This window comes from Cervus canadensis, chromosome 26 (genome assembly GCF_019320065.1).
Source record: "Cervus canadensis isolate Bull #8, Minnesota chromosome 26, ASM1932006v1, whole genome shotgun sequence".
Taxonomy (NCBI): Eukaryota; Metazoa; Chordata; class Mammalia; order Artiodactyla; family Cervidae; genus Cervus; species Cervus canadensis.
In genome coordinates, this window is record NC_057411.1 from 31,875,547 (window position 1) to 31,892,498 (window position 16,952).

A 16,952-nucleotide genomic window follows, 5' to 3' on the forward strand; every position below is an offset into this window, starting at 1 on the left:
TTTGCAGATGATATGATCCTCTACATAGAAAACCCTAAAGATTCTACTAGAAAATTACTAAGGCTAATCAATGAATATTGTAAAGTTGCAGGATATAAAATTAACACACAGAAATCCCTTGCATTCCTATACACTAACAATGAGAAAACAGAAAGAGAAATTAAGGAAACAATACCATTCACCATTGCAACAAAAAGAATAAAGTACTTAGGAGTATATCTACCTAAAGAAACAAAAGACCTATACACAGAAAACTATAAAACACTGATGAAAGAAATCAAAGAGGATACAAATAGATGGAGAAATATACCGTGTTCATGGATTGGAAGAATCAATATTGTCAAAATGAGTATACTACCCAAAGTAATCTATAGATTCAATGCAATCCCTATCAAGCTACCAACAATATTCTTCACAGAACTAGAACAAATAATTTCACAATTTGTATGGAAATACAAAAAACCTCGAAGAGCCAAAGCAATCTTGAGAAAGAAGAATGGAACTGGAGGAATCAACCTGCCTGACTTCAGGCTCTACTACAAAGCCACAGTCAATAAGCAGATGTTCTAAGAGCCAGCAAGTGATGGTGTTCCCTCCGTACAATAACAAAGATGTTTGAAATAGAGGTTATTTTCAGGAGCCTCCCAGTACATCCCTCCAAGGTGAAGAGCCACAATCAACCTGCTGTGGATGCACAGCTTTTTGAGAAACAATCATTTGTAATTTTAAACCACAGAGATTTGGGGTATTTGTTACTATAGTATAACCTAACCAGTCCTGACTGAAACACTTGTATAACTAATTCTCTGTTCAGACTTCACAGATAATTTCTAACTCATTCTGGTTTTAAATATTTCCTATCATAAGTAGGAAATTAGGTAGAAAGTGATGAAGTGATGAGAAGATTATTTTGTGAGCAATAGAGAAGCAATACTTCTCTCTGGGCAAGCTTTTGACAAAAATAAATTTGACATTTTGGAGATTTAAAGTCAGAAGTACATAGGTGTATTATAATCTGAAGACTTACTTTCAAATAGGACAACAAACTGAGAAATTTCTCAAACACATGATTCTCTCCATTAGTACCAATTAATAGTTATTTTTATGTATAGTTAGATGTCTGGTGGCCCACTGGTAAAGAATTTACCTGCTAATGCAGGAGATTTAGGAGACGTGGATTTGATCACTGGTTTGGGAAGATCCTCTGGAATAGAAAACGGCAATCCACTCCAGTATTCTTGCCTGGGAAATTCAGTGGACAGGGAAGCCTGGTGGGGTACAGTCCATGGGGTTGCAAAGCATTAGACACAACTGAGCAACTGAGCATGCACACACACAGGTGTTTTGATTATTAGTTGATATTGGTACTATGCGTGTGTGCATCCTCAGTCAGTTTAGTCGTGTCTGACTCTTTGTGACCCTGTGGACCGCAGCCTGCCAGGCTCCTCTGTCCACAGAATTCTCCAGGTAAGAGTACCGGAGTGGGTTGCCATTTCCTTCTCCAGGGGATCTTCCCAACCCAGGGATTGAACCCACATCTCTTACATATCCTGCATTGGCAGGTGAGTTCTTTACCACTGGCACCACCTGGGAAGTCCACTGATACTATAAGCTAAGGCATATAAAACTAGAAAAGAAGAAGCTGACAAGTTATGATTAGTTTAATAAGTTGCATGTATTGTTCAACAAAATAATCATTAGGTTACATGCTGTATATGCCCATATCGATTTAAAGAAACCTGGTAATAATCTCTCTTTAACTATTTAGAAAAAGAAATCACCAGGTCTATTTCCCTATTATGTATTTGCCAGATCTACCTCTTTTTATTCTTACCACCACTGCTTTAAGTCACGTCTTCATTATCTCTTACCAAAGCTCTCTAATTAATAGTTCCAGTGTGCTTCTCCTCCTGGTTATGTTTATCACAACCACTGGATGCTATAACTAAAATACAACATTGACCATCTTATTTCCTTGCATATGACCCTTGTGGTTCAACATCTCCTAGAAGACAAGGTTCAAGCTCCTTAATGTAGCATATAAGGGCTTCCTGGAAAGGCAGCATGGCCTGTAGGTTACGAGAATGAGTTTTAGAACCACACTGCCTGGGTTGGAAAATAGGTCTGCTCTAATTAGCTGAGTGACCTTTACTAAATATTTACAACAGTATGTCTATAAAAATGTTAGCTTTTGTTAATTTTGTATGGTTTCTCTCTCACTTCCTGTACTTACTCTCTGATTTTTTTTATAATTACCCAAGGGTAATGATTACCCAATTAATTTTTTAATTATTACCCAATGCTTTCCTGGTGGTTCAGACAGTAAAGAGTCTACCTGCAATGTGGGAGTTCTGGGTTCAATCCCTGGGTTGGGAAGATCCCCTGGAGAAGGAAATGGCAACCCACTCCAGTACTCTTACCTGGAGAATTCTGTGGACAGAGGAGCCTGGCAGGCTGCAGTCCACAGGGTCACAAAGAGTCAGACATGACTGAGCGACTAACTTCCACTTTAATGGGTACCTGGCAGATTTTCATCTCTATTCTTGAATTCCTTTGTAATAACTCATAACTCTTTCCCTCTTCCACTACCCCCTCCCTCAAACTGGCTAATGCTGTCTCATCTTTTAATGTTTAGTTCAGTGATAGCTTTAAAGCTTAAGACTAAGTGTCTTTTCTTCAAATACCTAAGATATTTCTCTTATGAACTCAAAACCCATCTGTATCTCTATTATTATACTTATCACACAGTATGATATTATAAGGTTTTTGTATCTACTGACTTCTATGAGACCACAGGCAGCTTGAGAGCAGGAATCATATCTCATTAATTTGTCCTTAGTATACTTCCTGATTCATAATAGACACACAGCAGAAATGTTTGTTGAATATGTAGAATATTGCCAAATAAAGAAAGGATTATTATTTTGTAATCACTTTTGAACTCTTTATTTTGTGGTTCATTTTTGCTTAATCAAGATCATTGTGATGAATTTCCTTTGAAATTTATTTCCAGAGAAAGTTGTTTCTCTCTTGAATTCTTAATGTTTTCTTTTATCTGATAAGGACAACCTAGTTTCACGTCTTGCCTTGAGTATCTCCACTCATAGAGCTAAAATAGTGTTCTATTCCGGTAACTGAATTGGGCTAAGTGGCTAATATTTTGCTTTTATTACATTAAATAAATCGTGCTTAAATTATAGTCTATTTTAAATTATTATGGGTAGTGAGGAGAATACATAGTTTGAAATTCCATGACATGATAAAAAGAATAAAATGGACATGTAAGTGCAATTAACTGTATCTGGCATGAGTATTGATATTATTTATAATCTTGATTCCATTTATTTTAAAATAAAGACTCTATAACTGTATGAAATTAAATTTAAGAATTTGATAGTTTATTATAATTATGATTATAATTATGTGTGATTTATGATTGTGTACTGTGTATACTGTTTATATGTAGTTTTCGTGTTGAAGGAATTGTCACTTGAAATAAAGAAGGCTGCTTTTTTGTACCCAGAATATTTTCAATGTATTTGCTTAGCTAATATATATATAACTGAAGGTCTGATTTTTTTTTTTTAGGACACTAACAAGTGCTGGTAAAGACCTACATGATAATTTTCTGAAGGCTCTGGCCGTGAGAGAAGAAGACAATCGCAGTGGAAAAGTGAGCGTGAGTACATTTCATTCAGAGATTAAAAACATATACCTTAAAGGCACATTAGTGTATAGTATCTAGTTAGTTAATAATATAATTTTAAACATTGTCTCTGAAAGGTAATTCATGAGGGATATAATAGAGCTCTTTATTATTGGAATATATTATAGGAATATATGTGGAAAAATTATGTCAGTTTATATCTGTAGAAGTAGCTACATGGTGAAAAATATTAGTATCATTCTGCATATTTGTTATGGAGAAAATGCCTATATGTGGCAGACTGGTTGTCATCTCCAACTTTGTGCTACTGCTATGTTGAAACTTCCCGCTACTTTTCAGCCCCATCTCTTAGTACACTTCTCCAAGTCATTTTATACACTCATCTTGAAGGTTTTCCCACTGTGTACCTGATTTTATGCTTTCTCTAGAAGATAAAGTCTTCCCTCTAGCCCTGTGTTGGGAGGTGTGATAGAAACCGCATAATGGAGAGAGATGATTTTGAGTCATCCAAGGAGAATATGCTTTTGCTTTATTAAAACTTGTGCTAAATCAGATATTTAAAATTGCTAATATTATTTGGAATATTTACTTTCATGCTTTGCTAATACAATACTGGTGATAAGAGTCTTCTGTATGTAAAAATAGACAAACATTCATGCTGAAACTGTAATGAGTGACTTACAGGAAAAGAATCAGAAGTAGCAGGATGCAAATTTTAGAGCAACAGAAAAATATGTTATAAGAGTGTCTACCTTTACCAAAGTTTTCTCAATTAAAAAAATTGTATTTTTCTTTTTTTTCAAATTTATTTCTTTATTTATTTTACTTTACAACATTGTATTGGTTTTGCCATACGTTGACTTGAAGATGTCACCTGCAAATAAAATCCTCAATGTACTTCAGAAAGAAAAAATATCACTGTTTGGTTAGATAATTGTATAGAATGATCCTGGACTTGAAATCAGGGAAACTTTGTTGGTGGAAGTGGGCTGAGTGAAATTTAAAGGAGGTGAGGTTGGAAATATGGGTGGGCACTAGACTTGGAGGACTTTGTGAATCACAACAGAAAAGTTGGAATTTATCTGAACCTTTTTGGAAAGAGCCCCTAGAAAGGAGGAAGACAGGTAGCAAAATGTGGTGTCATAGTCATCTATTGGTAAGGACCTTCAAGAAAAAGCAAATGATCATCAGTGATCAAGCAGGATAAGGTCTGAAAAAGGATCTGTTGTGTTTGGGAACATTCACTTTAAAAAATACTTGACAACAAATTCCATCCATAGTAAGGACAGAAGTCAGGTTTCTTAGGGTTGAAAAATGGCCCATGGTTAGGCAGTAGCACCAAAAAACACAAACAGCTTTAGATACCCAAGGCCCATGTTTTGTCTGAAATGGTATAATGCCTCTCAAAAATGCCCTTTTAACTTTTCTATCCCATTGGTATTTCCTTTAACAATGAATAACAGCATCATTCATTCATTTACTCAATCAGAAGTATGTCAGTTATAATAAACTTAATTCTCTTTCACCCATGTTGAATGAGCTACTAAGTTCTTCTAAATATGTCAAATTATATCACTTTTCACCATCTCAAATAGCGTTTATCTAGATTCAAACCCCCATCACATCTTAAGTATATTACTATAACAGCCTCTTAAATGATAACACCTGTGTATTTTCTTGGCCAACTCTGATCCATTTTCCAATTTCATGCTTCTTATGCACCTGCTCAAGCCTGGAACTATTTTAGTCTCTGGGACACTGGGGCACTGAAGAACCTGTGACCTTAAAGCATTTGTATTTTAGAGCACAAGATAGAGAATAGGTGAGCAAAACAAAAATGGAACAGTTAATTTCAACTTTGGATGGGTGCTATGAAGAGCACAGAATTAGAATATCAGATATAGAGATTGAATAGACAGTGGTTGGTTGCTTTAGCTACTGTGTACAGGAAGATCACTTTAAGAAGGTTACATCTGTTGAGACTGGAATGAAATGAGGAAGATAGTCATGGAATGTGAATAGTGAGACATCCCAAAGAGATGAATATTTGAGAGGGTGCAATATATCCCATTAAGAAGGAAGATGTATTAAAGTCTCCTGAGATAACAGCAATCATGGCATAATCAAGAGATGATAAGAAAACTGAAATGACTGGAAGGTAATTATTGAAGGGAATTATAAAGACAGATGAAGTCAGAGAGAAGGTCAGAAGCTGGACCATACAGATTATAAGGAATTTTTATTTTATTCTTTTTTAATGTTTACATTTATTCTTTTATTACTGTGATAAGAAGTCGATAGATGGATGAGCTTAAGTGGAGAAGTGACCTGATCTGGCTTCCACTCTAGATTAACTTCACCACTGCTGTGTACAGTAGGATAATATGGGGAAGAAGTCAAGCAGAAGCAAGCAGATAAGTTAGGGAGCTCTTATAATCAATCAGCAAAAGAAGAAACTCTTAAAACAGCATGGTTGTAGTTGAGATGGAGGGAAGTTCATCTCAACTGAATCGTGTCTATGTTTTAGAGGCAAAGCACACAGGACTCAGTGATGGATTCGATGTGAAATCTTAAAGAAAGGGGAAATTAGGATGCCTTCTAGGCTTATCATTTGAACAGGTCGGGATGATGGTGGCATTTAGTGTGACTTGGGAACTTATTTCAGGAATCAATAATGTTCTATTTTGGCTACATTAATTTTGTGATGCCTATTAGATACCCAAGTGGAGAAGTGGATTGGTCATTTACATATATTGGTTTGGAAATTGTGAGAAGTCTTGGCTAGCATATAAATCTGCAAGTTTTCAACATCTAGTAATAGTCACTCAGTCGTGTCTGACTCTTTGTAACCCCATAGACTGTGACCTGCCAGCCTCCTCTGTTCATGAGATTTCCCAGGCTAGAATACTAGAGTGGGTTGCCATTTCCTTCTCCAGGGGATCTTCCCAACCCAGGGATCCAACCCAGGCCTCCCGCATTGCAGGCAGATTCTTTACAACTTCTAAATGGTATGTAAAATCATGAACTTGCAAAAGTTAACCAGGAAGAGAGTATGGGTAAAAAGAGTGAGGTTCTATGACAGATTTTTAAGACACTCCAACATATAGAGATCTGAAATGTGTCAAAGAAGTAGCTAAGGAAACTGAGAAATAGCACGTAGGAGAAAAATCAGGTGAGAGCCATGCTGTGAAAAGAAAAATTAAAAAAACTCCAAGGAAAGAATGCTCACCATGGCAATTGCTGCTGAGAGGCTACGTAAGAGGATGTATCAGTTTCCCAGGGCTGCCGTAGGAAATTACCATAACCCGAGCGGCTTAAAACAACAGAAATTTGTTCTCTCACAGTTCTAAAGGCCAGAAGTCTGAAATCACAGTGTCAGCAGAAACATTCTGAAGGGTCTAGGGGAGAATCTGTTCCATTCCTTTCTCAGCTTCTGGTGTTGCTGACAATCACTGGTATACTTTGGTTTGTAGAGACATCACTTTGATCTCTGCTACTGTCATCACATGACATTTCTCCTTGTGTACCTGTGTTTGGGTCTTCTGTTCTCATAGAGACACCAGTCATATGGGGATTAGCTACCCCCTACCCTGAATATGACTTAATATTAATTCCATTATGTCTACAAAAAAACCTATTTCCTAAGAAGGTTATCCTCACAGGTACTAGGGGTTAAAATCTCAACGTATCTTTTGAGGGGGACAGAATTCAATCCATGAAAAATCCAATCAATTCAACAGATAAAATGTTTGCTGTTGTTTTTGGGTAGGTAAATATCATGGATTGTGCTGGCAAGGGCATTTTCAGTGGAAGACTGTGGTTAAGTGTGTGCTTGGAGTAGGTAAAGAAAAAGGTGTATGGGTGAAGATAAGGAAGATCAACTGTTTTTGAGGATTTTTGCAGTGAAGTATCACTTAGATATTGATTGATAACTGGTACAGGGTCAAGAGTCCAGGAAATTTGTTTTATTATGCTTTAAGATAGATCATTGTTGTTGTTGTTCAGTCACTAAGTTGTATCCGACTCTGTGGCCCCATGGATTGTAGCACGCCAGGCTTCCCTGTCCTTCACCAGCTGCCAGAGATTGCTCAAACTCATGTCCATTGAGTTGGTGATGCCATCCAACCATCTCATTCTCTGTTGTCCCCTTGTCCTTTTGCCTTCAATATTTCCCAGCATCAGGGTCTTTTCCAATGAGACGGCTCTTCACATCAGGTGGCCAAAGTATTTATTAACCAAGTTTATGTCAATGGGAATGACCCATAGAGAGAGGAGTGTTGATGCTGTAGAGGACAGGGGGGATCATTGCTGGGGGAATGGGATTCAGAGCACAAGGAAAAGACTTGCCTTTGAGAGGGGCAGAGGCCACTCACAGTAGGGAAAAGGAATCTATAGGTCTATTTACTAGGTAGATTGGTGAATTTGGATTTTGGAAAATGAGATAGCTTTTCTGGAAGTTTATCTATTTTTTCGACATCGCTGCTGAACGACCTTTAATTGCATCATTATAGGTTTTTTTTTTCCCCCTTAGAAAAAATGCTAAATTTAACTTTCTTGAGTCATTTAATGTTTGGTAGGCTGTCATTGATTTGGAAACTAGCATCTTTTTTAGACTCGCTGCTGACTCTGAAAATAACATATGGTCGTTTATTTGGACCTTTGAATTTGTGATACTATTATAATCAGCAGAATGCATGTCATTGTATCAAGGACAGCATTTAAGGCTTAATTTTCTGTATCTAGTCATGTCATAATGAAGACTCCAAATGGTTTTAGAGCAAACTATTTAAAACAGAATACAGTATGTTTTAGAAAGATCTAATTATCTATATTAGGATCATAAGCTTACTTAAAAGCCATTTACTAAATGGATATGCTTTAAAAAAGTAATCCTATAAAATATACAGTATTCATGAGATTTGAATCTATATTAATTTGCTGTCAGCAGAAATTATATGTGAATTTTATGAGGTCTGAACTCTCCAAGGGAAATGTCTATTTCCTGAGCATTGAGATTTCTCTGCATAATGCATAGGTACAAAATACATGGAGAACTTCATCCCAGGGGCACATTTGCTACTCTTTTTGTTTCATCTTACTGAAAGTAAATAGTAAAAAAATTATGATATAGTTTTAGAACTGACGTAGTTAACCTGCATGGCCTAATAAGGTTTGAAGCTCTTAATTTCATAGCAATTTTCCCAGGTAATTTTCTTTATATATAGCTAGGAAATTAGAAGATGAGATTTACTTTCCCACATGCATAACTTTTGAGTATATTTTCAAGTTTGGTGATCCCAGGTTTCAAATGCTATTTAGTGTAATTGGATCTTTTTCTGAGTGTCCTCCTTCTCCCTCTGGTCAACTAATTGCAAATGTGATTTATTAGTTGTTTTTTTTTTTTTTAATGCTCTGAGTTGACACTGCTATAGAGCCTGGAATTTAGAAAAGCAGGCCTCCTCTCAGTCCCCCATCCCCAGGAGCCCCCACCTAATATTTTCAATGTGTAAGTTATAAGGTTATTTGCTTATTATACACATTTATACAATCCCCACAAAGTTGCTGCCTGGGCATGTAGTCTTGGGCTATGCCCTGGGAGAGAATAGGGTTTTACGAAAATTAAAAGTTTATAGAGCTGCTATTTAAAGACTAAAATTTCTTGAAAATGTACTTCCTTTAAAGCTTTCAGTGGTTCAGATATTTTCGATATAGATATTATTTGGATAAGTCCCTTTTAAAAGAAAATTGTGATAAGCCAGAAGTAACTCAGTTGAATTCAAGAATTATTTCATAATTACCTCTGAATTTGTATATAATGCTTGCGAAATACTATGTATGTATAGTGTCTGAATATGTATATATATAAACATATGCAAACACTCTGTATAAGTATATATACATATGTAGGTATGTATGCATAAGCACACATTATTTTACATCTTTTCCAAAATATTCCATTTTAAATTACTATGATGCTGCATTTTGTTTAGACAAAACATTGAGTCTTATGTGAAATTTGTGTACAAAAATGTTTGAAAGAATTTTGTAGTACTTCAAATGACAAGTATCATGAGTATTTTTTCCTAGTAACAGAGTATTTAATTATATTTTAAATGCGAGCTATTCATATAAGAAAACATTTATACCTCATGCCTCATAAATTTCAGATTTAAAACTTCTTTGAAGACTAAAATAGCTAACCATTTTCTTCTCATTTGTAAGCAGATTTATTGTTTCCTGAGAAGGTGTAATTTTCTGATTACTCCATCTATGAAGTGTTTAACACTGTCCCCACAATGAGGCATTTATTAAGAGTATAACAAGTGCTTAGAAAAGCACATTAAACGAGTCTGATTCTAGATGCCCAGAAACTCAGGTCAGAAGCAAATCCTAGTGATGCTGGTGGACATAAAAAGTTCTCAGAAAGCTGAAAACATTGTGTGAACATACATTGTTGTTGTTCAGTCGCTAAGCTGTGTCTGACCCTTTGTGACCCCATGAACTGCAGCACGCCAGGCTTCCCTGTCCTTTACCATCTCCCAGAGCTTGCGCAAACTCATGTCCATTGAGTCGATGATGCCATCCAACCATCTCATACTCTGTAGTCCCTTTCTCCTCCTGCCCTCAATCTTTCCGAGCAACAGGGTCTTTTCTAATGAGCTGGCTCTTCGCATCAGGTGGCCAAAATATTGGAGTTTCAGCATCAGTCCTTCTAATGAATACTCGGGATTGATTTCCTTTAAGACTGATTCATGAACATATGAGATAGAGCAAAATGCATTTTCTCAGAAAAATCAGTGGAAATATCAAATAATTAAATATTTCAATGCAAGTGAGATTAAAGGCATTTTATTATATTTTTTGTAATTTCCAGAAATTTCTTAATCAAATGGTTGAATTTTTATAGAGGATGCTTGGATGAAGATGTAACATTCTGAGAGCATTTCATGTCCATGATAGAGACTAAGAAAAATACTTGAGGTCAAGATTTGATGATCTTATAAAGAAAAGACTGGCCTTCCCTAGTGGCTCAGCAGTAAACAATCCACTTGCAATGTAGGAGACATGGATTCAATCCCTGGGTTGGGAAGATACCCTGGAGAAGGAAACGGCAACACACTCCAGTATTCTTGCCTAGGAAATCCTGTGGACAGAGGAGCCTGGCGAGCTACAGTCCATGGGGTGCAAAGAGTTGAAAATGAGTTAGCAACTAAACAACAACCACAGTAAAGAAAAGACTAGATAAACAACAGAGTGAAGAGGTAAAATAGATTATGCTGAGATGAGTTTCTTCCTAAACTGCTCTGAGGTATTTATGTAGTTGATAAATCTTTTTTCTATCCTTTCTTGATGTCTATGACATGATTATCATATAGTTTCCCAACTGCCTTCTGATTTTTGATCTCAGTCTCTTTCTTGGACTGACTACTGTATATCTCCATTTGAGTTCCATCTTTTTCACTATATACATTTCCCCTTGGTGAATCACCCAGACCCATGAACTCACTACTCTATGCTTCTTGCTTTGTAAATAGAGGCTTACCTTTGTTTGCTTCCTATCTATTTATTAATTTATTCAATTATTTATTAAATGGTGACAACTGGTTCTATAGAAGGCCTTGTATCAGCTTCTGGGGAGACAGTGGATAACAAGTGCCTTAATGAGTTTAGAGTCGCTTGAAAAATAAAGTGTATGATCCAGTAAACATACAGATAAAGCAAAATTGCAAGTGTGATAAGTGCTATTGATATGAATGAAAAACACAAAAAGTTCTGATTGCATTTAAGTGGGTTGAGAAATGATATGATCAGATTTTCAGACAAAAAAGATCAGTGTGCTTTCAATATAGAGAATAAATGATAGAAAGCATAAAGCAGTTGCTTTAATTTTTACAATATGATAAATGCATTTCAAGAGCTAATAAGAGAAGATAAGATGGTAGCCTGGGCCAGGAAGATGACAGGAAAGATAAAGAAGATTTGAGAGTTATTCAGAAGGTACACTGGGCAGAAATTGGTAACAGGATATCGCTAAGGAGGGGACTGAGACAAAGGGAGTGGCCATGGATATTGGCCTTCACAGTTGTATAGAAAGTGCTGCTACTCTTTGGGACATGGGACGCTCTAAGATCATAAATGGGGTACAGAGATCATGGATCTGATTTTGGACATACATCTTTGACGAAAGACATTGTTCAGGTATTAAGTAGAGAGCTGGAGAAGATTTCTTGGACTCTATTCCAATGTTTATCTCCACATTTTGCCATACCTCAAAATACTTCATTTAATCTGCTACTAAACCAAATTTCTGTTCCTCTTCCATTTCCCAGATATCACATCCAGTTGGTGACTAAACCTGGTCAATTCTACCTTCTGTATATGTCTCAAATAAACATGGGGGAGATGGCAAGAAAGCCAAAGAGGTCTGAGGGCTCCATTGTGCTGTGCTCAGTAGTGTGGATAATATCCTGAAGGTGATGGGTATCCCCGAAAGAATTTAGACACAAATGGTCTGTGTCATCAGATGTGTACTTTAAGGGTACAGCAGGGGCAGTGCGTAAAGTAAGTATATGTCTGTAGGGGTATGACAGGGAGGTCATTGTAACATTGCAGATAGATAATAAAAGACTAGAATAAAGAAATGACAAAATGAATGGTGAGAAAAAGATGGATTTGAGTAATTCAGGAGATAACTTTGTTTTGATAAGGAAATGGTGATAGGGAGTTTTGAATACTATTCATGCATTTCTCTTTGGAGAATACGATGGCATATATAAACAGCTGATGATAATTTTATTAATGGGAAGAGGAGTGTGATCCTGGCTTTAGAGGTCTAAAGTTCCCAATTTACCACTCACCTAGTATTAACATTTGCAAAAGGACTATTAAGAGTACCCTCATCTTAATATCGGGGCCTCCGAGGTGGTGCTAATGGTAAACACCCCTCCTGCATGGAGGAGATGTAAGAGACTCAGGTTCGATCCCTGGGTTGGGAAGATCCTCTAGAGAAGGAAATGGCAATCCAAAACTCCAGTATTGTTGCCTGGGGAATCCCATGGACAGAGGAGCCTGGTGGGCTTCAGCCCATAGGGTCGCACAGAGACGGATGCAACTGGAGTGACTTAGCATGCATCTTAATATTGATTGAGTATTAAAAAGAAAATATAGCTTAAACATTTGGCACACTGCATGATACATGACAGTACTTTAGTAAACAATGTGATTTCTGTAGTAAATTATAACATTGCTAGAGCTAAAATTGTAAATAAAATAGAAATTGTAGAAAGTATGAAATACATTTGTTAAGTTTCTAAGGTACGCACTGAATGGTTTTGAATCTTTCTTTAGAAAATATTATAGAGAGGGTTCCTTGAGACCACAGATACTTGCAGATTTTATTAGAAATCTAAAGATTGTTGGTCATTGGCAAGATATTATAGCAGTCAGAATATTTTCTAAAAGCCTTTATATTATAGATTTTTTTAATGTTATAGGAAACCACAGTCCATTTCATTAGTTTTCTGCTGTGTGCAAACCACTTTGCTACTTGCATAATATTTGCTATTTTCCAAAGACAAAAAGGACAGGCTGTCCCTGCAGGGTTTCTAATGTAATAGGATTATGAAACTCTTTTAAGTAGTGACATGGCAGGGTGGGGGTGGGTGACAGGAGTTGTTATTTTTTCGGATGGTAGTAAACAAAGACTCCAGCATTTATTGATTCCACTAAAACAAAAATTAAATAGTCCTTTCCTAATCAGACACTGATGAGGATTGAAATGGAGGGTCACATGCTGTTCTGGGTTGGGAAAGTGGAACCTGTTGACACTTATTTTCCCACTGAATGTTGACTGTGTAAACAGTTACATGGCTGACCCATTTGGGCTTTGAAATATGCATTATTGAAGCTGGTATAAAAGCACTACTTACAGATTTTCCTTCAGAGTCATTCAAAGAAACTACTGTATGTGGCTCAGGAAAATCTATGAATTAGGCAGTTCCTAATATACCCATTTCCTGTGTTGAAATCTCTATGAAACATAAGATTGCGTTGTATATGACCAGTAACATTGTGCTGACATGATCTTTTCCCTCCTTGCTGTTTTCCAACTTCTATAAAATGTTCCCTTTCAGGAAAATGAAGGTATTATACAGATGTTTATTTCCTTTTTAATTGAATCCATGCTTGTCCACTAATAAACCCTATGGAAATTATATGACTCATACAGTCTTACCTTCATTTTAAACAAATTACATCAATGTTTGGAAAATAGAATGCACATCAACTTCCATGTCACTAAAAAAATGTAAAGTCAAATAGATCTTTAATTTTTTATTTCCCAGATAAAAGTATGATATGGAGGCAGTGAAAGATTCTAAAGGGTAGACATTATGAAGCCATATACATCTGAGTTTGATTCTTGGATTTCCTACTTACTATACACTAAGTTCTTCAACTCTACAATCTGGGTTTCCCCACCCACCCTATGGGGATCATAATTTTCATATAACTGAGATACTTCTAGAACAAAATTATATCATGTTCTAATCTTTAGTACATATTTTGTGTGTGTGTGTATGTGTGTGTGTGTGCCCTCAATACTCATGTCTGAATCTGTGATCCCATGGACTATAGCCCATCAGGCTGCTCTGTCCATGGAATATTCCAGGCAAGAATACTGGGAGCAGGTTGCCATTTCCTACTCCAGGGGAATCTTCCTGATGCAAAGACTGAACCCATGTCTTTTGCATCTCCTACATTGACAGGCAAGTTCTTTACCATTAGTGCCATATGGGAAGCCAGGTGGATCACAACAAACTGGAAAATTCTTAGAGATGGGAATACCAGACCACCTGACCTGTCTCCTGAGAAATCTGTATGCAGGTCAAGAAGCAACAGTTAGAACTGGACATGGAACAACAGACTGGTTCCAAATCAAGAAAAGAGTAAGTCAAGACTATATATTGTCACCCTGCTTTTTTAACTTATATGCAGAGTACATCATGTGAAATCCCAGGCTGGATGAAGCACAGGCTGGAATCAAGATTGCCAGGGGAAATATCAGTAACCTCAGATATGCAGATGATACCACACTTATGGCAGAAAGCAAAGAATAACTAAGGAGCCTCTTGCCAAAAGTGAAAGAGGAGAGTGAAAAAGTTTGCTTAAAACTCAACATTCAAAAAACCAAGATCATGGCACCAGGTCTCATCACTTCATGGCAAATAGATGGGGAAACAATGGAAACAGTGACAGACTTTATATATATATATATATATATATATATATATATATATATGTATGTATATATATATATTGACTCCCAAATCACTGCAGATGGTGACTGCAGCCATGAAGTTAAAAGACTCTTGCTCCTTGGAAGAAAAGCTATGACCAACCTAAACAGCATATTAAAAAGCAGAGACATTACTTTGCCAACAAAGGTCCATCTAGTCAAGGCTGTGGTTTTTCCAGTAGGCATGTATAGATGTGAGAGTTGGAGTATAAAGAAAGCTGAGCACTGAAGAATTGATCCTTTTGAACTGTGGTGTTGGAGAAGACTCTTGAGAGTCCCTTGGCCTGCAAGGAGATCCAACCAGTCCATCCTGAAGGAAATCAGTCCTGGGTGTTCATTGTAAGGACTGATGCTGAAGCTCCAATACTTTGGCCACCTGATGGGAAGAACCGAATCATTAGAAAAGACCCTGATGCTGGGAAAGATTGAAGGGGGGAGGAGAAGGGGACGACAGAGAATGAGATGGTTGGATGGCATCACTGTTGTGATGGACATGTGTTTGAGTAGGCTCCGGGAGTTGGTGATGAACAGGGAAGCCTGGCGTGCTGCAGTCCATGAGGTCGCAAAGAGTCAGACATGACTGAGTGGCTGAACTGAAATGAAATAATGTGTTGTGTTAGTTCATGTCCTCTGGACAACAGTTCCCAACCTTTTTGGCACCAAGGACAATTTTTCCATGGACCAGAAAATAGAGTTAAAAATGGTTTAAAAAAGGTGGGGGTGGGGGAGGGGAAGCACCAATATTCTAACAGCAAGTGCCCTGATGTGAAAGATTATGTGAATTTCCAAGTCCACAATCCCTTAGCTACCAACCTAAAATCCATGAAGTTCTGAGACAGCAGGGGAGTACATTGTTACAAGCACTTCAGACAGCAATTTGGCAATATCTAGTAAAAATAAAGATGAGTACAAGCTTTAAACCAGTAGATATATATCTAAGAGAAACTGTCAATCACGTATATATATGTATATATATATACATACATATATATATATATGAAGATAATTACTCACAAGTGCTTTAAAGCATTGCTTAGAATAGCAAGATAACCTAAATGTTCTTAAACTTGAGAATAAACTTGTGGTCTCTTTATGGAATGGGATACTGTACAGCATCAGTGTGAAAAACTAGGTGTATTCTGTATATCAACATGGAATCATCTTAAATCAAAGGGGACACAAATAGATGGAGAAATATACCGTGTTCATGGATTGGAAAAATCAATATTGTGAAAATGAGTATACTATCCAAAGCAATATATAGATTCAATGCAATCCCTATCAAGCTACCAATGGTATTTTTCAGAGAACTAGAACAACTAATTTCACAGTTTGTATGGAAATACAAAAAACCTCAAATAGTCAAAGCAATCTTGAGAAAGAAGAATGGAACTGGAGGAATCAACCTGCCTGATTTCAGTATCTACTACAAAGCTATACTCATCAAGAGAGTATGGTACTGGCACAAAGACAAAAATATAGATCAATGGAACAAAATAGAAAGCCCAGAAATAAATCCATGTACCTATGGACACCTTCTCTTTGACAAAGGAGGCAAAAATATACAGTGGAGAAAAGACAGTCTCTTTAACAAGTGGTGCTGGGAAAACTGGTCAACCACTTGTAAAAGAATGAAACTAGAACACTTTCTAACACCATACACAAAAATAAACTCAAAATGGATTAAAGATCTAAACATAAGACCAGAAACTACAAAACTCCTAGAAGAAAATATAGGCAAAACACTCTCCAACATAAATCACAGCAGGATCCGCTATGACCCACCTCCCAGAATATTGGAAATAAAAGCAAAAACAAACAAATGGGACCTAATGAAACTTAAAAGCTTTTGCACTACAAAGGAAACTATAAGCAAGGTGAAAAGACAGCCTTCAGAATGGGAGAAAATAATAGCAAATGAAGTAAGGACAAAGAATTAATCTCAAAAATATACAAGCAACTCCTGCAGCTCAATTCCAGAAAAAATAA

General features: G+C 36.6%; 1 protein-coding gene across 1 annotated transcript in view; it reads left to right on the forward strand.

The window, feature by feature from the left end:
* Window positions 1-16,952, forward strand: part of CFAP299 (cilia and flagella associated protein 299) — a 637,244-nt gene that overhangs the window by 243,948 nt on the left and 376,344 nt on the right. The window contains exon 3 of the mRNA XM_043448481.1: window positions 3,589-3,679. Coding sequence (XP_043304416.1) covers window positions 3,589-3,679 — 91 coding nt within the window. The remainder of the gene's footprint in view (window positions 1-3,588; window positions 3,680-16,952) is intronic.